Below are 22,072 nucleotides of genomic sequence, written 5' to 3' on the forward strand. Positions count from 1 at the left end.
CTGGATTTGCCACTTCAGGATTTGGTGTGATATGCTTGAGAATCGGCGATTTGATCTATCAATGTAGGCACAACAAATGTGAAGTCGTGGCATCTACTTGGAGCAATCGTTTCTATTTGTGTCAGGTCTCAGTCCCTAACTGCCGCCAATAGTGAGGGTTCATCGTCATGTTGGAATCCGTACTTTGGTGTTTAGAACAAGTTTGATTTCAAGTCATTACATTCTTGCTAGCTGCATTGCGATCATCGGACGTTATCATGCTAGCATCAGTGTTAGCACGCTAGCAAACATCCGAACGAGTCGAGTGTTTCCCAAAAGTTCAGCAGGAGCACCGCAAGAGTGAAAGCGAGCCCAGCGTGGCTGAAGGCGGGCGACGCCCCGCTCAGCGCCTCTTCTGCCTGCATGCCCTGCTCGTCCTCCCACTCGCTCCTCCGCTGCTCGTTTTCGTCGATGACGTCGCCGTCGCCGTCGTCGTCGTCGCCGTCGTCCTCCCGCACCTCGTTGGCGCTATCGCAGCGCTCCCCCTGGTAGCCCTCATAACAATGACAACGGAAGTGCTCCCCAAGCTGCTGAAGGTCCGCGGGCGAGTGGCGCCCGCTGACGACGAAGCCCCCGTCGCCCCCCGCGGGGCGAATCTTGTAGGCGTCGGCTTGGAGGTGGAGGTAGTGGCGTGCGCCGGGGTTGCGGCGGACGCAGCGTCCGTTGCTCTGGCACAGGAATTGGCTGCAGAACTCGGCGGCCCGCGTCACGTTGGTGATGTAGTGGCCCAGGCGGTTGTTGAGGAACCAGCGCACTTTGCTGCAGTTGTGCTGCAGGGGAGACAGAAGCAGGAAACGCTCATGTTTCGTTGTGCGGGGGGGGCGGCTTTTTCTTTCTTATGGCTGTTCTTGTTGTTTTTGTCTGTGGTTGGTCTTGTGTTCCTGGTTTCTTCCCTTGTCTCGTTATGTAGAACTACGTCCACCTGTGCATGTCTTGCCTTCCCCAGGTGTGTCTCATTAATGTCTGTTGTGTTTGTCCAGTCAGTTTGCATTGCCTATGTTATGTGTGGAAGTTGGTGCGTCAGGTAGAGATGGGACAATGAAGCCTTGTGAAGCTTTTGAGGCTTTCGGCTGATTGATTTGGAAAAAGAGTCGAAGTTTCAAAGCCCCATAAGATAGATCGTACCGGTGACATCTGGTGGTCAGCTGGAGTCATAGCAGCTCTAATCTTCAAAGTGATTCGCCTGATTGATTTCTATTCCAACATAACACCAGTACATTCAGTCTTACATTTGTGTCTGTCGAATGATCATCAGGTACACATGGAAGTGTTGCAATATTTTGACACTGTACCAGTAATATGGTTCAATGTGATGTCCTGTTACTCATTCGATTTTTAGAAACATGATTTGGATATGACACAAGTGCGCTGTGAAGCCAGATGACAAGTATTTCAACATCAGTCTTTGGGAGATGTGACTGAGGGTCTTGGAGAAGCGCTTATAGCAACTCGGTGGAAAATACTTGGGTCAAGCCTGTATCTTCTACACACCATTTAAAAATAATGCATAATAATTCTTTCTTTTAGCCAAAATTGTTGAACAATCAGAAGGAGATGTTGTTGTTCGCGTGCGTTCGCGGTCTGACTTCCAAAACAGTTCCAGACGCTGCAGGAAGAGACCACGTCCACAAGAAAGACGCCACTCGGATGACAAATAGTGTGACTAATCCACTTGAAACAGCTGACGCTTCTAACTAAAGACGATGTCATCTATTTCAACCCTCAACAGCCTCCTTGGAATGGCCAAAAGTGTCATGTCAAGTCCACTAGATGGCAGCATGGCCCCCAAAACGAAAGGAAGCGTCCACATTTGTTTTCTTTCTTTTTTGTTATTATTGTCATTCTTTTTTAAAAAAAGAAGTCATTTCTATTCTCAGACCATCGAAGCTATGTGGTCATTGAAATCCAGAACCAGTACGGTGGCTTTTATGGCTGACATTTTGAATGACATTTGTGATGATTTGAATCTCTTTTCTTTCCCAGGAACTCCAGCAGACCTTGTGAGGAATGGAAACAATCTGAGGTTGCAGTGCATCATGGGTAATTGTTGTGCTCCTCACCCGAGACGTGGTCAAGTTCAGGTCGCCCCAAATGACGAAGCCGGCGGCTCCCAGCGCTGCGCTCTCGCCGATGGTGTGCACGAGATCCTTCTGCACAGAGGACACGGCAAGGTCACGGTTAGCATGGAACTATTTAGCATGTAGCAAATTAGCATGTGGGCAAGTGTTTTGGTGTCCTTTTTTTAATTAGATTTGGAAACAAAACTCAATCCAACACATTTGAACTTAGCATGAAGCTATTTAGCGTATGGCAACTCAGCATGTCGTCACTTAGCATCCGGCTCCTCCACTCACATGTGCCGGAATACAAGAGCACATGATGAAATTGACGCCAGACCGGCAAAAAAATAGTCGAGCTGACCCCACATTGGCGGCCGTCCCAAACGTGGACGAGGTCAAAGCGTGGGGTTACCGTGGTGAGGAAGGTGAGCGGCTGGTCGCGGTATCCCAGCCTCAGGTAGACGTAGGTGGGGATGTCGTAGTGGTTGGAGGTGAGCGAGGCCACGCGGAGCGCCTCGCGCACGCGGTGGCGGGCGAAGCGCAGGCTGCCGGCGCTGTTGCCGTGCGCCTTGTGGATGGCTACGGACGGGTAGAGCGCCGTGCTGCTGTTCCACAGCCAGCGCAGCTCGTCATTGCGCGCGCTCTCCAGCAGGGGGCACAGGCCGGTGTAGCCGTCCTCGTGGAGGTTGTAGTTGTGGCAGTCGGGGTAGAGGTAGTAGCCCCACAGGCCGTCGGGGCGCATGCGCGTGCCCAGCTGCAGCGTGCGCTGCATGAAGGCGCGGGCGCTCTTCTCGAAGCGACGCTGGGCCAGCTGCTCCACCTCAAGACAAGCAGGACACATTGGTTTGGACAACACCTGGACACTGACGAGCGGACGCAAAGCGTCAACTAGGCTTGTATCGTTCACTCTAAAAAACTGCTGGCTCAAAAATGGACCCGTCCTCTACATTGAGTCAAGAAACAACAAAATAAATATTGGTCAGATCCTTTACTCGGGTCAAAAAAATGCTCATTTTGAATCAAACAACCCAGAAAGCTGGGTCCGATTGACCCCGTAAAGTAGGGCCCGACCGATACGCATTTTTTTAGGCCCATGCCGATACCAATTTTTGGCAGAAAAAAAAAAGATTGCCGATTAATCTGCTGATAATTTAAAAATATATATCTAATGCATAAAATTGTGTTCCCACAGCATTTGTGTGTGAATATTTATTATTTAGAGGAAAAACACTCCCAAAGTCAATGCTAACTTCCTGTTAGCATTTGAATGGAATTTTCCCTTCACTTTTAGCATTAGCGCTAGACTAGCGATGTTTTAAAAAACAAAGCATGTTTTGTATTTAAATATAAAGTGGATGTCATTCTTATCGTGGTGTGTTTAATTTAACGCAGTTAAAGCCAACTGGGGTGTCATTAAACAGTTCAAAGGATGCTTGGGGGGGGGACAACAGAATAACCAGCATAAGATACAGTACACACTTGCTAGTTGCTAATGCTATGCAAGCAAAATGGTGCATTCAGGGTACTTTCACAGCATCGGAAACTTTGATTTTCTTCTATGACAACGTTTTCAGGGGAAAACAATTGGCCATTTGCCCCAATTGGCCGATAGTTTTGGAGGCCAATTAATCGGTCGAGCCCTAAAGTAGATCGGTCCATTTTTTAATCTATAATTGGGTTACTTTTGACACAACTGCTTATAGAGTGTTCAAAGTACGTTAACCCTTTGCCACACTGCCCCCCAAGTGGCCAAATCGGGTACAACATGAACAGCGCTCCCATTAAAGGCACACACAAACAAGGGCAAGACAGTGTAAAATAATTGAAATGAAATCGGACATTAGAAATGGATTCCGAATTGTACTTCATGAAAAAGGATTTTTTTGGCACACCCCTCTAATCTTGCATTGTTCCCTTTTGGAGGAGCTGCCGGGAAGGCGCGGTCCTCACCTGCGCCGCCGTCACGTTCAGGTACGCCTTGGCCGTCAGCTCCCGTGACTTTTTCCGGTAGACGTCCTTCTTGTGCCAGTTGCGGCTCCACTGCGGCCGCCAGAACTCCCAGTCGATGACGGCCAGGCCGCGGAAGTCTTCGGCGGGGATGAAGTGCTGGATGTCCCGGTAGGCCTTGAGCAGGTGCACGTCCAGGCTGCCGTTCTGCGGGACGCCGCCGTGCAGCGCCTGGCCCTGCGGCGAGTAGCGCGGGTAGTAACCCAGTCGGTTGGCGTAGAAGATGGTGACATTCTGGCCGGTCCAGTCGGCGCGGGGGCTGCCGTGGATGTGGAACAAGCGCTCCGGGCTGACGTTGACGTGGTACTTGATGGCGCACATGTCCAGCGGCGCGTTCCAGGCGGCCACGAAGGGCTTGCGGCCCACCAGGGGCAGCCGGGCCGGCTTCTGGGCCAGGGCGAGGTGCAGGAGCGCAAGCAGCCGGCAGAAGGTGAGGGCGAGCGGGACCGCCGGCTGCGTGGACGATGGGCCGCCCGCCGGTCCCGCCGGCATGCTGGTGATCAGGCAAAGGGACTGTCAGTCATCCTGAGGGGAACAGGACAAATATTCAGCCGGAGATGCAGGATTTGGCCTTCAGATCGGATTCTGGAGTCAAATGGATTTTCTCACGTTCACTTTGACAAAAATGACAACAAAACAAAAAAAACACACAATCCCCTTCTGGGACTTGCTTAACTTTTGGGTGTTCATTATGGGTGGGAATCTTTGAATCTCTCACGATTCGATTCCGATTTGTGGGTGTGCGATTCGATTCAGAATAGATTTTCGATTCAGAATCGATTTTCGATTAAGAACGATTTTTGATTCAAAAGGATTTGATTGCTTCAATCTATAGATGTTCAAGGAATTGAGATGATCTACTCCAGTCTGACTCGCAATCATAATTAGTGCGCTACACTTTTCTCAACACCAGTCGTCGCCAGGGCGGTCCTAGAAGTTGCTAATTATAGCGACCAAATGCTAAGTTGCTCAAACTGCTTCCACAAACTCGATCCTGTTTGTTCGTTTTGACAAAGAAACTTGAATGAATTGATGATCAACTTTCGAGTCAGCGGATTTCAGCATTTCAAGACGATTCCCGAAAGACTTTTTGGAGAATTTTAATAAGCGAGTGTTGTTGCCTGCAGGCAGCGACGCTCCTGAATGACGTTTGAAAACCACCATTTTATGAGCCCTCCGAGAGGATTTATGGAAACCAAAGTTGGAAGAATTTCAACTTGAATCCGCCAAGAACTCGTTGCTCTCAACATACAAACATCAAATGCAGTTCTGGAGACGTTTCAACGTTGCAGTAAACGCAATACGACATATGGGCAAAAGTATTGGGACGGAAACGGGAAAGAAGAACGTCGCATTTGGACAAAAGCATCGGGACACTTACTGGCACTACAACTTCCACTCTTGTAAGACGTTTGGTGTCCATCTTAGTTGTTAGAGACGAAGCTCGGGAAAGGGAAAGCTCGTTTTTTTGTTTTGGTTCGATGCTTCCAAAAGCGGATGTGCAAATGTGCTTTCAAAGCGTCTGCCGGCGCAGTCAAGCCACGTGAGCGGCGGCGACTCCGCAGAGCGACAGGAGCCGTCTTCTCATCTTCTTCGCTTTCCTGACCAGAGCCGCGGCCTCAATGACACGCGCTCCCGCCAAGAGTCTCATTGCGGTTTGACGCCGGCCGTCAAACATCCACGAGACGCTCGTCCTCCTTCAGCGGGACCTCCCACAGGAAACGTGTGGCAACAAAAAGAGTTTGCGGCAGCGCCGGGAAGTGCTGGCGAACGCTCACGTCCCACCTCACCTTTGGAAATTATTGGAGACTTTGCTTGAAATCGCACGCAGGATTTGTGGACGGTTCGGATTTGTGGACGGTTCGGATTTGTGGACGGTTCGGATTTGATTTCGCTGCAATCATCACAGAAATAAACTTTAGTCAAGACAGTACGTTAGTGTTCATTTTACCCGCCATTTTTAAATGTAATCTCTGTTTTAGTCCAGTTTCAATCACGTTTGTTAGTTTTTAATCACAGTTTGTCAACCTCATCCCATTTTTAGTCAACTATCAACAGAGTTGCCAAATCCAGGTGCAGTAAGTAAAAGTCTTGCCACAGTTTAGCTTTAGCCTCGGGCGCTAGTTAGCTAGCTCCCTAGCTAGCGCCCATGGTGCTAGCACTAGGGGGCTAAAGCCAAACTGTGGCAGGGTTTTTACTTTTTGGATCTGGGTTTGCCACAGCTGACTCTAAAGCTCGCATTTCAGTCCAAGAAAACATCATTTCATTTGTCTATTTAGTCAACAAAAACTGTCAACATTTGAGTCTAGTTTTAGTCAGGACACTTATTTTTGCCCGTATATCTTTTGTCAACAGATAATGTTGAACATTTCAGATCTAAAACTATTTGACATCAAATGTTCTCTCATCTTTTTAATGAAAAACGAATTCACAGACAACGACACTTTATCAACAAGTGGCTACTAACGGCTCCATGCTATGAGCTAGTAAATTAGCTCGCATTTGTTAGTGGTCGGATTAAAATGATTGTTGGAACATTATAGCCGTTGGATTAATGTTATGTTATGACTATAATTTACTTTTTTTTTTTTTTTTACTTTTCCCCGCGAATCCACTTCCTGTCTGTCCCGCGTGTTGTGCATGTTGCACTCGCTAGCTGCAGATTTGAAAGGAGGTGCGTCGCTGTGTGTCACAAGACACATTAGCAGAAACAAGATTTGACACAATTATATCATTTTCCTCTCATTTTTGTTCATGAACTAAAATGTCCATAGGTTTTAGTCCAGTTTTTATGAAGTGAAGTACATTTTCATGTACGAAAATTCAAATTGATTTAGTCCCACTTATTGTTTATTAACTCTTTGACTGCCAAAAACGTTAAATGATGTTTAGTAAAAACCTACGGAGGGCCGCCAAGGACGTTAAAAGACGTCCACCCATTTTTATTTTTATTTTTTTGGAAAAGGGTGGAGGAAAGCATTGGCCAGCTGTGGTGAGAGTTTCAAGCAGATCTCGTGAGCCTAATGACTATTTTGGGCCCCTAGATGGCAGCAATGAGTCTCTTTTGACAAGATTGGGTCGGCGTCATCGGTGATGATGATGGTGACTCCGAGGTTGACGGCGAAGTCGGGAGCGCTGACGCGGCGGCTATGACGACGTCATAAAAGGTTCACGGGCTAGCGATGCTAACACCGGAAAACGCGGAGCACAACCGAGCACGCTCAGGCGGACGTTCGATCGGACGACGAAGAGTTCATTCAACATTCATTCGGTGGACAGATTTGTTGATTTGTGGGCATATTTTCATGCCGTCATCCTGGGAAAAAAAGATTGAAGATGGTGCATGATATGCTGCTGGCAGCTTTGCTTCACTTCACTCTGGAGGAAGAACAAACAAGTGGTTGGACTGCATGGAAGGTGGATGGTCTTACTTGGATGCCGTTGCCACGGGAATAAACTTTCTGCTTGAAGATTGTGTATGATATGCGGCTTGTTGCTATTCCTTGCTCAACTCAGTTGGGAGAAGAAGTTGGTTTAGGTCTGCATGTTCGTACGACGACATTGTCGCGGTTTGAAAATAAATGCATGTCGTCAATCCAAGCGCTTTCTAAACATGTTTGTATGGCAAATGCGGCGTCTCTGTCAGAACAATTGAAACCCAGACAACAACAACAGGAAGCAGCCGGGCCTCAAATCTCATGTTTACATTTTGGTTTGTTGTAAAAGTCAGCCTACAAAAAAAAAGAGAAAAGAAAAGAACCCCACTGTGGCGCACCCCCTCAACAGAACCGCTGAAGCCGCCTGGAAGTGATTAGCGAGCGTCTGTTGATGCCTGCGGTTCTTGCGGCTTCTTGTCGTTGGACGGATCCGCCAGAGACGCCGTCTGATTGTCTCCGCTGGAAAATGTTGTGAATTTCAGATGTGCTTTGCCAGGAGCTTTGGCTTGTCCATTCGCCAAGGTGGTTGTGAGGGGGTGGGGGGGGGGTTATGGGCTCTGTGACTCCAAAACAATCATTAGCAAAGTCAGTCGCATTATTCCAAAAATGTGAATAAAGACAAGAGCCAAAAACCGGTTTGAAAGTCCGGATTTGGGATCGATGAATTGGTGACGGATGACAACATGGAGAACGTTTTGGAACATCACTACTAGGGGTGTGCTAAAAAATCGATTCTCATTTAATACGATTCAGAATCAATTTTAAATGTCCTAAAATTAATTTAATTTGAATTACTTTATACTGTCTTGCCCTTGTTTGTGTGTGCCTCAACTGGGAGCGCTGTTCGTGTTGTACCCGATTTGGCCACTTAGGGGCAGTGTGGTCCCGCGTGTTCTGATACACTGTTAAGTTGTAGCCACCGAGAGTAGAAGGAAAAGGTCACGATCAAGTTATTCCAATAAAAGTTTTTTTTTTTTTCCAGCGTGGAGCCGTTCTTTTAAGTGATAAAAGTGCCGCGAGTAGCGCGCTAATTAGCATTAGCGAGTCAGACTGGAGTAGATCATTACAATTCCTTGCACATCTATAGATTGAAGCAAAAATCCTTGTCAATCAAATCATTTTGAATCAAAAATCGTTCTTAAGCGAGAATCGATTCTGAATCGAATCGCAGGCCCAAAAGTCGAAATCGAATCGAATCGCGAGACATTCAAACAGACATTCCCACCCCTAATCACTAAATGAAACTACGCTTGATGGATATAATCATACATAACGTAGATATGATTTAAAATTCTATAATATTACTCTATATTGTTTATATAACGGATTATTTATTTACAGTATATAAAATCCTGGGTCAGACCTTCAGAATAAAAGCATGCGTATAACAACACTTTCTTGCGCCAGATTGTGGCACATTTAAGAGTCACACTCAATAAACGAGCGCAAATTGTTTGAACACGACTGCCAAACGAGGCGCCAAATCAAGTGAAAGTCTTCTTATACCGTCATGCGGTTCATCTGAAGGTCTGACTTTTCACAACAAGTGCCACAAATGTTAATAAAAGCTTACGTTATGGAATCCACCTTAGCGTCAGTTAAAGCCTTTTTTTGCTACACATTTCGACATCAAATTTGGAGTGGCGGCCATTTGCTAGATTAGACCGCTGTAAAAAAACACATTTAAAATGAAAATGACAGCGGTCCAATGTAGGATTCCAAAAATAGCCAGTTTGATGTTTGCGAAGGCAATTGAAGCCGCTGACAGCGCGCCAAATAGCAGAAGTCCCCCGAAAAAAAAAAAGAGATTCCCTCAAACGCACCATCTGTCGCATCAACGGCGTGCGTCCAGCATCGCACCTCCGTCCTCTCTGGGGACGCATTTGCAAAAGTTCAAATCAAAAGCAAAAGCAAAAAGTATTGGGACGCCTGCAAAAACGTGCAGTCGATTCCCGACTTGACGTTTGGAGGGTTTCCGTCTGAGGCGTTGTTGTCCTTTATGACCTTTAACCTTGGAAAGCACGAGAAAGCTTTCCACAAAACTTTTGCCACAAAATCAAAGGCAAAAAACGGACGATTTTCAGGATTGTAAAAATAAAATGGCTTTTATGTGATTAAAAAAACATTTTTTAAAATACAGTACTATATAAAGTAAAGCAAAAAAATAGAATACAATAAATTAAAGTATAATAAAGTAAAACTAATTCACTGTAATTGTAGCATGTTTTTAGAATTATAATGTTAAAATGTATTTGTGATTTCATCATTTTTTCCCGGATTTTAGAATAACATTTGAAAACCGAAGGATAGAATAAACATTTGAATCATTTTAAAAGATGATTTTGATTTTTATATTAAGAAGTCAAATTCAATAAAAACTGAAACGGGATGAGCAATATCACGTGTCAGCATTGCTTATGGCACGTTTCTGTCAAGAAATTCTCATTTTGATAGCCAAAGCCGTTTCACAGTCTCATGTCTTATACTTTGAGTTTTCACAAAAGCAAACAATATTAGCGTCAAAATGGCTCGTTTCCACAAAAAGCTCATCATCTCGGCGTTTTGGTCAGAAAGCGTGTTTTGGTGAAACCAAGCCGTCCTCTGCTGATGATTGAAAACAACAGAAAAAGAGAGAAACAAACTTTTCATTTCTCCCGAATGTTCTCTTCTTCTCCTTCTTTTTCTTTTGGGTTTCTGTCGGTGTTGAAGTGAAGTTCAAATGCTTTCAACGGCTCGCAATATCGAGAACGAGTTCGATTTCCTATTTTTGTTCAGTACTTGTTAAAAATGAACGACTTACCAATTGTCGTTTTCCCTCAAAAATGTGTAAATGTGACTTGAGGGTTATTAGGGTTCTATTTTTCATCTTCTTGCTTTTCAATCACTTTCCCCTCAACTTTTGAAAAGCACTTTCCACGTAGCAAAAGTAGCCACGCTTGCCGCCGCCACTCGCACCTGTGCCGCCACTTTTACGACCTTTTCCTTCTCCAACTCGTCTCCGGTCACGGCCTTCAAATCACCACAACTGCACCGTAAACACCCCCCCCCCCAAAAAAAAAAAAGAAGTACCACTTTGGGCTTTTCTCAACACCAAAAGGAGTGAGTCAACATTCCTGGTACGAACATTCCTCCCTCTTCCAGTCGTACCGTGACAGCCGGCCGGCGCACCCAAAATAAAGCGCAAGCAAAACAAAGAGGCAAATCGCCTCCCCTGCAGGAAGCCGTGGCTCACCTGTAGATGAGGCGGGGGTCTCTGTCCTTGCCATGTGGGCCCCAAACTCATTTTGATCCCACTCTTCCAATGTGCGCGCCTGCCACTGTGAATGTGGGAGGCAAAACCGCCGGGCCCGTCTTTATAGCGCCTGCAGGGAAGGAGGAGGAAAGTGGGGGAGCCTCAAAATTGGGATTGCGGTTTGAGAGAGAGAGAGAGAGGGGGGGGGGGGGCATACTGAAAAAAAGAGAGTGAGAGAGGAAAGCTTTCAATTGTCTTTGTAGGAGTCTCCAAGCAGAAATGTAAACAGGAAATGTAAACAGTCCATCACGTGCGCTTGCAGTTGACACTCCCGCCAACAGGAGGCAGTGTGTTGGCTGGCGTAGCCGTAAACTGCTTTTTGGAAGCTTTGCTTTTGTTGTTCTTGTCGTTCATTATGTGGTCAAGCAGGGCCGGCTGATAAGGACGTAAAGACAATTTGTCTTTCTTTTTAATGTGTTGAATACCCCCCAACCCCCCCCCCCCCACACCCCCACACCCCGGTCGTTTTCCCCTCTTTGTGAGTATAAAAGAAAATGATGTCGTGGAAGTAGTTTTGGTTGATATTGACTGTAAGAGTCCAACGTTCTTGACCAAACAGCAGATTGTTTCAAAAGAAGCCCGACTGTCATGACAAGTTTGCTCTATATTTCTTGTTTGGTTGTTACTAACATTCGAGATTCATTTTTCAAAAAATCATTTCCAATGTAATCCATTTTCTAGAAACTTTATTTGGATGTACGCAGCCAGTCGTGACATCAAATGGCGGCAGGCTGTCTGCCGAGCAACGTGAAACGCGTAGAAAGAAAGCAAGTTAAGCCACACGCGCAAACATTTTGCTTGCGTAGCATTAGCAACTAGCAAGTGTGTAGCATATGTTATTCTGGTTATTCTGCTGTCCCCGCGCGTCCTTGAAGTGGTTTAATGACACCCCGGTTGGAGTTAACTGTAAAACTAAACACACGACAATAAGAATGAAATCCACTTTATATTTAAATACAAAACATGCTTCATTTTGTAAACATCGCTAGCCTAGCGCTAATGCTAAAAGAGAAGGGAGGATCCCATTCAAATGCTAACAGGAAGTTAGCATTGACATCGGGAGGGTTTTTACTTCAAATAACGAATATTCACACACAAATCTTGTGGGAACACAAATTCCTTCCAATGTGTGAAAAACGAGTTCTTTTAAGTAAGAGTAAGAATGTTTTTATTATTGACACATAAATCGACACAACAACCTTGTATACGTCGTGAATTTTTTTGATCAGGTCATACTATGGACCTGCCATCAAAGAAGACAATCTTAATAGTGAAAGTTTGTGCGTAAGTGACACCCATTGAAAAGAAATTGGGGAGGGGCTCATTTTATGTATTTTATATATATTTTTAAATCATCTCTAGATTATTCGGTAATTGGTATGTTTTTTTCTGCCAAAAAATCTGCATCGGCCTCAAAAAATGCATATCAGTCGGACCCCATTTAAAAAAATGTGCTACTTAAATATAGCATTCATATACAGTCAAGATATTGTCGCAGAGTATCAAGTTGTGTAAAAATGGCGTCACAAGTATCCAAAATGTCCCGGAGACGCCATTTGGCCATGCAGAGGGGTGACGAGACATAGATTGCATGCTATTTCTCGTGATATATTTGAGGTTTTGTTTCCTGAGGACGTTTCAACGTGGGAAAATCAGGTCTGGAGCGTCGCCGTTTATTGTGCGAGTCAGCAGGGATAAAAAGCAGCTTTTGGCTGACCAGCACAAATGCTGTTTTCTCTTGATGTGGAGCGGACAGCGAAGATGTATACGCAGACCGCAATGTGGACATCTTTTCATTGGGGGGGGCAATTACGCAAGCCGCCGCCTGGGGCTCGCCGGCCGCGGCGACTTCCGGCACGGCCGCGGTCGGATTCTTGCGGCCTGCCAGCCAAGACAAAAGTCTGGGCGTGAAGGCGACCCCCGTAACGTCTGGCAAAGCTGCCAGATGATGACTAAGCGTTCATGTCCAACCCCCCCCCACACCCCCCCCCCCTCCCCGGCAGCGGCGCCGCTCCCACATGTGGATGGCGTTAACGAGAGCTGCTGCTCAACGCGGGCCTCGCGACGGCCGCGTGTCCGCTCCAATGTCCAAAAAAGCCAAACGTGAAGGTCGTGCCGAGGTCACAAAGGTGACATCACGGCTGAGTGAGCTTTTGCTCTTTAGGACAGGTTATTTATTAATTCATTAATTTTATTATTTCCTTTTCCGACAGGTTATTCTCGTTAATGAAAACGAATGAAATAGCAAAATAAAATGGGGAAAAATACACAAATGAAAACTCACACTAAAAACCACAGCTGCAGACTCGACGCATTTTTGTTGTCTCGGACGACATTTGACCCGGATTTGTCTGCAACTGCGACATTGGACGCAAGCCAGTCCAACGAGTTTTTATTCCTGAAAATGAAGGTCTTCTTTCAAAAGACATTTTCAATCCAATTGAATGATGATCAAAACGTGTCAGCGTTGACATTTCTCTCCATTTGTTGTGAAATGATTATTTACGCTTGATTTCATCTGGACTTGGATTTGGACTTGGACTCAGACTTTTCTGATTCAGGCTTGGCGTGATTTTGGACCTGACTGGAATTTGACTTGGACTCGATAAAGGTGGACTTGACTACATCCCCCCGAACTAATACTATAAATAATGAAAATTACTGATGCGCGAATACCGATACCAGGTATCATCTTGGGCTGATACCTGTCCTTATTTCAAGCTATTGGTACTCGAGACGATACCATAGTCAGTATAGTCCATTTTACAAACAGGAACTAGAAAGGACAAATTAGAAATACAGAAAATTGCTAATTAAAAAAGCTTTGAAAACCATAGTTAAAGCTAACTAAGTTTAATAAACAAAACTCAAAACGTTGTCATGTGAACCGACAAGCAACAGGCCGACTTGAAACGGTTTCGCTTTCCAGATGGAAACGCTCGTAGAAGCTGCCATGTTTTTCTTTGAGCTGCCATGTCGATTTGGGTGGGGGGGGGGGGGGTCCTGGCACGTGCGAAGCGATTTCGAGACAAAATCAACAGATGGATGACGGGCGACCATGTTGTTCTCCTTTCTTTGCACTCCCTTGAACTCGCTGAAATATTTTGAATCCCAAGATTTATTTGTGCGAGTTCATCCAACTGATGATCGGTCGTGATTCACTTCCACAATTACGTCAATTGACATTTATTCAACTTTCGCATCCTTTTTTTTTGACAGCTTCTTGCTGTCAGTTTTAGAGGTGGACAAGAACCAAAAAAAGTGTTTGTCACGTTTTAAGGCCATATTGTGACAGCAATCTTGTCGTAACAAGTGCAAGTTTGTATCTTGGTTCTCTTCCACCACTTTTGAAGTACGTGAAAAAACTTTTACTTGAAGGTTTGTGTGCACGCGTCGACCAGAGATGGCAAATCCGGGTCCAGAAAGTCAAAACCCTGCCACCGTGATGCTAGCCAGCTAGCAGGTAAACGAGCACCATGGGAGCTAGCTCTGCTAGCTAACACTTGGGGCTAAAGCCAAACGGTGGCAGGGTTTTGACTTTCTGGACCCGGATTTGCCTTCTCTGGTGTGGACAAATATTTGTGTCATCACAATGAAGACGGTGAAGAAGAAAGTCTCACCAAGCGCAACTTTCACTTCTTCCGACTTCTTCTCTTTTACTTGCCTTTCGAAGGCGCCGGCCAAAACCGTGTGCCTCCAAAATCCCCACATTCTAAAAAAATGTATATATATATATATGTTTCAATAGGAAACATACTTTATAAAATGCATAAAGTGATAGCAAATTGAATGTGAAGAATGAATCACTTTATGCATGCTGCTTCTTGGCCACCAGGTGGCAGTCCAACTAAGAAGAGTTTCACAACTACTGTATGTGACTCTGTAAGGTGCAATACAGTAATATTGGTTGTTTTTCACAGAGGATAAAGAATACATGCCTGTGACTATTATACAGTGGTGTCTTGAGATATAAGGTTAATTTGTTCTGAGACCATGCTAGTAACTCAAAGCACTTCATGAATGGAAATACCATAAAGCTGCTCAAAAAAATAAATGTTTATGTCTTTTAAAGAGGAAAACTTCAAAATGTTGTATTGTATTTTATGATGACATCATTCATTCATCAAACAGTTTTTGTCACACTGCATCAATTGAATGGCCACTGTTCGTCTCTTCTCGGTGTTCCCATCTTGGCCACCTGGGGGCAGCATAAGACAAGACAGACAGACAGACAGATGCGTATCCTGTTCATTGAGGCATCTCAACTTTTCTCAGCTCATCACTACGGGACTGATATTAGTCGTTCTTCGCAGAGGATAAAGAATGTCACCGTGAGTAAAGTTCTCATTGTCGCACTGTTTACATTCAGTCTCTTGCTCAAAAGGGTTAAAGTACCGCAACATAGATACTATTTAGCGCTAGCATTAGGCTCGTGGATTGAAATGACAAGCTATGTTGTGGTTTAAAATATACAAGGTGGACATATGTGAATTGCACTTGTTTTTTTCCCTGCCATCTTGGTTTGTTTTGGGCCAGTCAAAAGTTGAAATGTTTTCATGTTTGACATGCGCGAGTGCGCTCATGTCTTCAACTGGACGCCAAACTGAGTCAGATGCCCAAAATACCAGAAAAATGTCAAGATTGTTGATGCAAACCACTTCAAGCTCAACATGCTGAGTGAGGCCTCCAAAGGAAGAAAACACACACACACACACACACACATCCTCATGCTGCTATCTTTGTGGGGCCATGTCATTGACTTGATGCATTTTCTAGCCCCGCCCCCTAACCCCAAGCATGAAAAAAAAGGATTGCCTACCCCCATTCCTGACCCTAACCTCAACCATAACCCAATTCAAACCTAAACTCTAAAACCAAGTCTTGACCTTCAAAAAGAGGTCTGAACTTGTGGGGACCACCAAAATGTCCCCACAATTTCAAGTCGGTCCCCACAATGTAGCAAAGGCAAAAGCGCACACAGACACAGAGAGCGGCCGCTTGAGGTTGCCCACCGCTGGTAAAAACCCTGTCACAGGTTGGCTTTAGCCCCAGGTTGCTAGCTAGCCAGCTAGCTCCCATGGTGCTTGTTTAGCTGCGAGGAAGCTAATTAGTTTGCATCAATGGCTGGTGCTTAGTCAATTGTCACAGAAGAAAATATTCTGCGGCTCTTGAAAATTGGTCAAAATCCTCTTAAAGGGCGTCAGGCAATTGGAGGAACTCTGGTGCCAATGACTCATATAATGATCCTTTTTTTTTTTTTTATGTTTGACATTTATTGTCGTGTGATGTCAGATTTCCTTCTGAAGTCATACATTTCCCCCAAGTGACAATTCTGCCTTTAAGTTTAACTTTTGAAAATGTGGGACTTTCCACTCGCGAACAGGAAGCGACTTGTGCGCGGCGCGGCCTTCACACAAAGACACACTTGACCACAAGACAGATCGCCAACAGCGTGATGATGCACAGGCAGGAGAAGTGCAGCGACAGGAGGACCAGGACGTCCCCCAGCAGGCCGGCGGCCGGCGGGCCCGGGTGGCGTCGGGCGGGCCACGCGGGCCACGCGGGCCACGCGGGCGGCGCTGTCTGCGGCACCTCGCAGTGGACGCCGGTCCAGCCCTGATAGCACTGGCAGGTGAACTTGTGCTTCATGTCCAAGATGTCCCGGCGGTTCAAGTGGCCGCTGACGCGGAAGCGGGGGCCCGACGGCGCCACCTGCCGGCGGACGCTGAAGAATTGCGGGTTGAGGTGCAGGTAGGCGGCCGAGTCCAGGCTCTTGCGGACGCAGCGGCCGTTCTTCTTGCACAGCGCTTTGCTGCACAGCTTGGCGGCCGACGTCACGTTGACCACGTAGTGGCCAAGAGGGCCGTCGATGTACTTCTTCACCGTCAGACAGTTCCTCTGCACAAGCCAGCACAACATTTGGAAGCATTCACTTATTCCCGACGTGCTAATCACTAGAAAATGATTTTTTATGGACTTTTTTGGACCAAACAAATGAAATGCAACTGAACTGTGCTGAGGTAGTTTCATTTGCTGCCGTCGACATCAAAGGTGTCGGATCCAGGTCTCGAAAGGGAAAAGCATGCCACAGTTTGGCTTTAGCCGCAGGTACTGCTACTCAACCGGCAGGTAAACGAGCTCCCTGGGAGCTAAAGCCAAACTGTGGCGTGCTTTTTAGGGGTGTGCCCCAAAACAATTTGATTGGAGTCGATCATGTCGATTGTTTGCATATCTATAAATTGAAACAAAAATCATTGCTCATCAAATCATTTGACAATTCTGAATGGAATCGAACCGTCAGACAGTCCAAGATTCCCAGCCCTAATGGTTTTTACTTTCCGCACCTGGATTTGACACCTGTGACGGTCATTTTCAGCATTGCCATTATTACCTGCGACCTGGCGTACTCTGACGAACCCCAGAGGACAACACCGGACGCTCCGAGGGCGGCACTCTCACCGATAGTGTGCACCAGGTCACTCTGACCAAGACGGGGAAATGCGGAGAAATAGCTGAGTCGGGAAGGACTTGCCTGGCAGGAAGTGTGACACCCGAGACTCGTTACCTGTGACAGAACCACGAAGGTGTAGGCGTAGAAGGGTCTGGAGTAGACAAAAACCGGCAAGGTGACGTCTGGACGTGCGATGGAGGCGATCCTCGTGGCCTCCTTGACTCGGTAGTGGACAAACTTGACGGTGTTGGCCGAGGACTTGAGCTCGTAGTCCAGGTAGACGGACGGGTACAAGGCCGTGCTCGCCTTCCACAGCCACATCAGGTGGTCGTTCCGCACGTGCTCCACGTTGGGGCATTCGCCCGTGTAGCGCTGCGGGTGTTGCTTGTAGCCGTAGTTGTAACAGTCGGGGAAGAGGTAGAAGCCCCACAAGCCGTGCGGCCGCCGGCCCTCCGCCAAGGCCAAAGTCAGATTCATGAAGGCCTGGCCGGCTTTTTCAAAGCTCTCCTTGGCCTCCTTCTCCACTTTGCTCTCCGGCCAGTTGGGGTGAAGCTTGCGGATCTGCTCCTTGGACTTGTTGCGGTAGATGTCCTTGCCGCCCCAGTTGCGCACCCACTGGGGCCTCCAGTTCTCCCAGTCGATAACCCCCAAGCCTCGGAAGTCCTTGTGAGGGATCAGTTTGTCGATGTCGTTGCGGGCCTTGCTCAAGTGTTTGGAGATGCTTTGGTTTTGCGGGAGTCCGCCGTTGACGGGAAGGCCCGAGTTGGAGTAGTACGGATAATAGCCCAGGTGGCTGTGGTAGAAGATGGTCACGTTGGGTCCGCTGAGGGTTTCGTTGAGGTTGGCCACGATGTCGAAGACGCTCAGGTCCAAGTCCACCCGGAAGCGCAGGCGGCACGGCTCGGTGGGAGCGTTCCAGACCACCACGAAGGGCCTGTGAGGGATGAGGGGCGCCCGGGCCGGCTTGTGCGGGTCCTTCCCAGCTCCCATCGTCACCCACAAGACCAGCGCCAGCACCGGGACCCGGAGCCCCGTTGACGCCATGTGCCCCCGATCCCGGCTGTGCGGCAATTACTGCCTTGGCGTCGCGCGGCCGGGGGAGCCCGACAGACACATTAAAAGCTTCGCTGAGCACAAACAATCAAATGGAGGACAAGTGGAGGAATGTGCTCCACTTACGCAACAACAGCAGTCAGGAAAAATAAAATGATGGATTTTCAGTCAAAACATTCACAACTCTAAAGTCATTTTATTTAAAAAATAAAGAAAATAAAACAACCATTGTTTGTCAGGAAGAAAAATACAGTCCCCTTTTTGGAACAGCAAGGCCAATTCATTTGTTTTTGTTGTACACTGAAGACAAATGAGACAAAAGTTGACAATTGCAGCTTTTATTTCATACGATGCGTTCATAAACTCTGCCCCTTTTTCTAGTCCAGCTCAGGTCTTGCCTTTTGGATTAGGGCTCCCGAGCAGCTAAATGAGCACCATGGGAGCTAGCTAGGGAGTTAGCTAGCTAGCTAGCTAGCAGCTGGGGCTAAAGCCAAACTGTGGCAGGGTTTTTACTTTCTGGACCTGGATTTGCCACCTCTGGCGATGAGCAAAACATTTCGCTTCACTTTTCAAGCGCCGACATGATCTCTTCCGGGTTCCATGTTGTCGACACTCCTACATCCAGCCGGACCATCTTTCGTAGACTGACCCCAACCAGGATGTAAGACCAGGTCAGTCCTGTGCTTCTTGTGTTAGTCCTTCCTGTGTTTCTTCCCGTCACTCAGCAAATAGACGTTGAAACGGTTTTGACGATGTGTGAGTTCCTCCACGGCCGATCTGGGACACGTTGGACCCATATGAACCCTCCCGGACCCTGCCAAGCTCAGACAGAAGCTCTGAGCGGACCGAGGGTTTGATAACCCAATAAAGTCGACTCCCGTGTAATGTTGTTATTCCACTGCCGCGGCATTTCACATTTGGAGGAATTGTGTCGAGGCGAATCTGGTCTACATCTGGTTGGCCGGAGACTTGACAGAACTCGCAGGAGTCCGTCCCAATTCAAATCCAAAGAAGTTTAGTATTTGGAAGCATAAAACACTTGTGTGAGGTCCCACTTGCGAGCGTGTGATCGTCACCACATCGTCCATTTGATTTTGGCCTGTAAAGACGTCAAGCGTTTTGTGTAGGAGGCCCTCATGAGGCGCTGACATCCTGCCTCGCCATTGATCGCACTCATATGCAAGCAATTCCTTTTTTTTCAGTAAGCGTGGAGGAAACCCCCTCACCAGGAGCCGCTTCACTCATGCCAGGTTCCCGTCGGCGTCGCTTGATGACTTGAACGCTCGCTGAACGTAACACGAGGACGAGCCTCACTGGAAAGAAGAGCTTGCAAAGGTACTCGCACTCTACTTAAGTACAAATACTTGAATTTGTTCATTTGATTGACAGCCATTTCAAAAGTCATCACGTTGGCCTTTGGGGTACTTTAATATGAATTTAAAAATAAAGAAATGAAGACGATACAATTTGGATGCGCTCTTTCCGCGTTTCCTTGTAATGCATTGCCAAGGTTTCAGATCCAGGCTGGGCAATTACTTAAAAACAAATGACTCGGACTCGGGTGCAAAAAATGTGACCGGGAAATCTGGACTATACATCGGGATTTTCAGTGGACATTTTAGGCAACTATTTAGATCCACTCCATAAAAATCCCAATGTAGTATAATTAGGGGGGTAATGTAAGTGCAGGTAGCTAAATTTTAGATTTAAATACAATAAACAAGACTTTTTTTTCTCATAAGAATAAAAGTATTGTACTGTAAAAACACACAGTAAACACGATTCAATAGAATGTAAGGAAATTCCGTGTTTCCACTTGAATTTCAGTCAATTAGATGTTTTACAGTCTTTTGCTTGAATCCAGTGGACATCATCGGCAAAATGGCCGTACACAAAAAAAAAAGGAAGAAGAAAATGAGAGCACAAAAGGCAGCTGCGAGCTAACGGCATGAACGGATGGTGGTCGGATGTTGTCAAGTTTCTCATGGCCATTTAGGTTGGCTTTTTTGTTGTTGCTCTCAACTCAAAGCAAAAACCAAGTCATAAGTCAAAGCTCGAAATGTGCAATTAATTACAGCATTTCGTCATGTTGAGCAAAACCTCAAGAAGAGGAGGAGGTTTTGTTCTGGTGCTGCCCGGCCCGAGTGCGGCGAGTCCTGCAGACCGCTCGCAGAAACCCGAGTGGAAGACATGCAAGTCCAGACCACAAAAGAGAGGACGCAAGCCACAGAGAGTTCACGCTGAGCGCAATTTTGTAGCCGAGGGAGAAAAAAATCGAAAGAACTCCCTGGCGCTGACGACGCCAAGATGAGGCCCGAGAGGTTGTTCGATATTTCAATCATCCGTGATTCATTTGAAGACGATTTTGGAGGTGGCAGCCAAAAAATCTCCAACTGCCGTTTATGGAGCACACAACCGGCAATACATGAGGATGCAGGGAGCCTCCACACCAGCAGGTGGCGTCGGTCCAAATTGACAAACTGCCTGCAACCCCTGTACGATCTGAGGAAATCGGGTCGGCCATCTTGTCTCGCTAACCTACAGTAACCACAAAAGGACAAAACATCTTAGTACGTACAATCATCTATCGATCTAATCGAATCCAATCAAATCAAATCTACTCTAATCAATTTACTCCAATTTCACCAATTTTGTGCCTCAGATCGTGCAGGGGTCACAAATAGCGCCTCGACAGCCGTCTTCGGTGCGCTGGACATGTTAGCAGTTGTTGCTAATGCTACGCTAGTCCCGCATGGTTGAATTTGGCGAATGTAATTCCCGTCAATGTGGAACACATCAAAATGATTTCCCAGCTGGAAGGTTTTTACAACTTTTTAGCGTCGTGTGCGCGCAGGCTGGAAAATATTAAATTGGCACTAAATGTCAACAAAAGACATGAGGATTAGCGAGCGGAGACTTTGTGGAATTCAAACAAAAAGTCGAGTGAGGATTGTTCAAAGTGTAACGATCTCCTCACACACATGCGGCAGGATGATGCGGATTATTGATGGTGCGGTTTTCAGCGGCTGCACTTTCCAGATGTGATTTTTTTGTGCCGCTTGAGTGGAACAAGCTGTGTTTTACATTTGGCCGCTCAAATCCGCCTCGAAAAAGTGCTGACTCACACTTTCCTTTCATGCTTGGATCGGAGACGGCGGCGGCGGCAAGACACAAAACTCCGTGAAAAGTGCCGGCCGCCATCAGCGTGAACAAAATCATCGCCATTTTTGCAATTATCACCACCAGCGCCTCAATTTTATGATTTGCCAGACAACTTAAAAGGAACCCGGACTGTAATGACAAGTTTGCTCTGTATGATTCTTTTTGGTTGTTATTAACATAACTATGAGATCCATTTTTCAAAAATCATTTCCAGCCGAATACATTTTTTAGAAACGCAGCCATTGTTATTTACGTCGCAACCAAGGCTATTACAGTTTTGGAATTTTTATTTGAGTTCGTTTTTATTCCATTTTGAGTTTTTGTTTTTTAAATTGAGTTAGTTTGAATTCGTTTTCAGTTTGGTTCTGTTGTTTTTTATTATTTTTTGTTACTTAAAAAATGCTTGGTTTTAGTTCAGTTTGTTGATGCTAGCTAGCCAAGCTGTGATTTTTTTTTGTGTGTGATTGTTTTGACTTTCTGGAACTGGATTTGCCACTTTTGCTTGTGCGCAATATTTAATAAACGGCATGGGAAAATGAGAAATGTAACTCATTGCTTCGCTAGCGTTGCA

General features: G+C 46.3%; 2 protein-coding genes across 2 annotated transcripts; both read right to left on the reverse strand.

The window, feature by feature from the left end:
* Nucleotides 1-10,895, reverse strand: hyal4 (hyaluronidase 4). The gene is made up of 5 exons (XM_077568713.1): nt 10,776-10,895; nt 4,050-4,631; nt 2,512-2,919; nt 2,100-2,189; nt 1-809 (listed from the first exon to the last, which is right to left on the reverse strand). Exons 2-5 carry the CDS (start codon nt 4,596-4,598, stop codon nt 273-275), a joined length of 1,584 nt encoding a protein of 527 aa, XP_077424839.1. The 5' UTR covers nt 4,599-4,631; nt 10,776-10,895; the 3' UTR covers nt 1-272.
* A 4,052-nt stretch (nt 10,896-14,947) lies between these two features.
* On the reverse strand, nt 14,948-18,445 carry hyal6 (hyaluronoglucosaminidase 6). The gene is made up of 3 exons (XM_077568715.1): nt 17,401-18,445; nt 17,227-17,316; nt 14,948-16,733 (listed from the first exon to the last, which is right to left on the reverse strand). The coding sequence occupies exons 1-3, from the start codon at nt 18,328-18,330 to the stop codon at nt 16,245-16,247; spliced, it is 1,509 nt and encodes a 502-aa protein (XP_077424841.1). The 5' UTR covers nt 18,331-18,445; the 3' UTR covers nt 14,948-16,244.
* Between the last annotated feature and the right edge of the window lie 3,627 nt (nt 18,446-22,072).

The sequence above is a fragment of the Vanacampus margaritifer genome, chromosome 6 (assembly GCF_051991255.1).
Source record: "Vanacampus margaritifer isolate UIUO_Vmar chromosome 6, RoL_Vmar_1.0, whole genome shotgun sequence".
NCBI lineage: Eukaryota > Metazoa > Chordata > Actinopteri > Syngnathiformes > Syngnathidae > Vanacampus > Vanacampus margaritifer.

Bases quoted from the DNA above. Each gene is read 5' to 3' on its own strand.
- hyal4 (XM_077568713.1), bottom strand. From the start codon at position 4,598: ATGCCGGCGGGACCGGCGGGCGGCCCATCGTCCACGCAGCCGGCGGTC. The intron at 2,920-4,049 runs GTGAGGACCGCG...GCTTGTCTTGAG, and splicing joins TGAACGTGACGGCGGCGCAG to GTGGAGCAGCTGGCCCAGCG. The intron at 2,190-2,511 runs GTAACCCCACGC...TCCTCTGTGCAG, and splicing joins CGCTCACCTTCCTCACCACG to AAGGATCTCGTGCACACCAT.
- hyal6 (XM_077568715.1), bottom strand. From the start codon at position 18,330: ATGGCGTCAACGGGGCTCCGGGTCCCGGTGCTGGCGCTGGTCTTGTGG. The intron at 17,317-17,400 runs GTAACGAGTCTC...CGTCTTGGTCAG, and splicing joins CCTTCGTGGTTCTGTCACAG to AGTGACCTGGTGCACACTAT. The intron at 16,734-17,226 runs GTAATAATGGCA...TGGCTTGTGCAG, and splicing joins CAGAGTACGCCAGGTCGCAG to AGGAACTGTCTGACGGTGAA.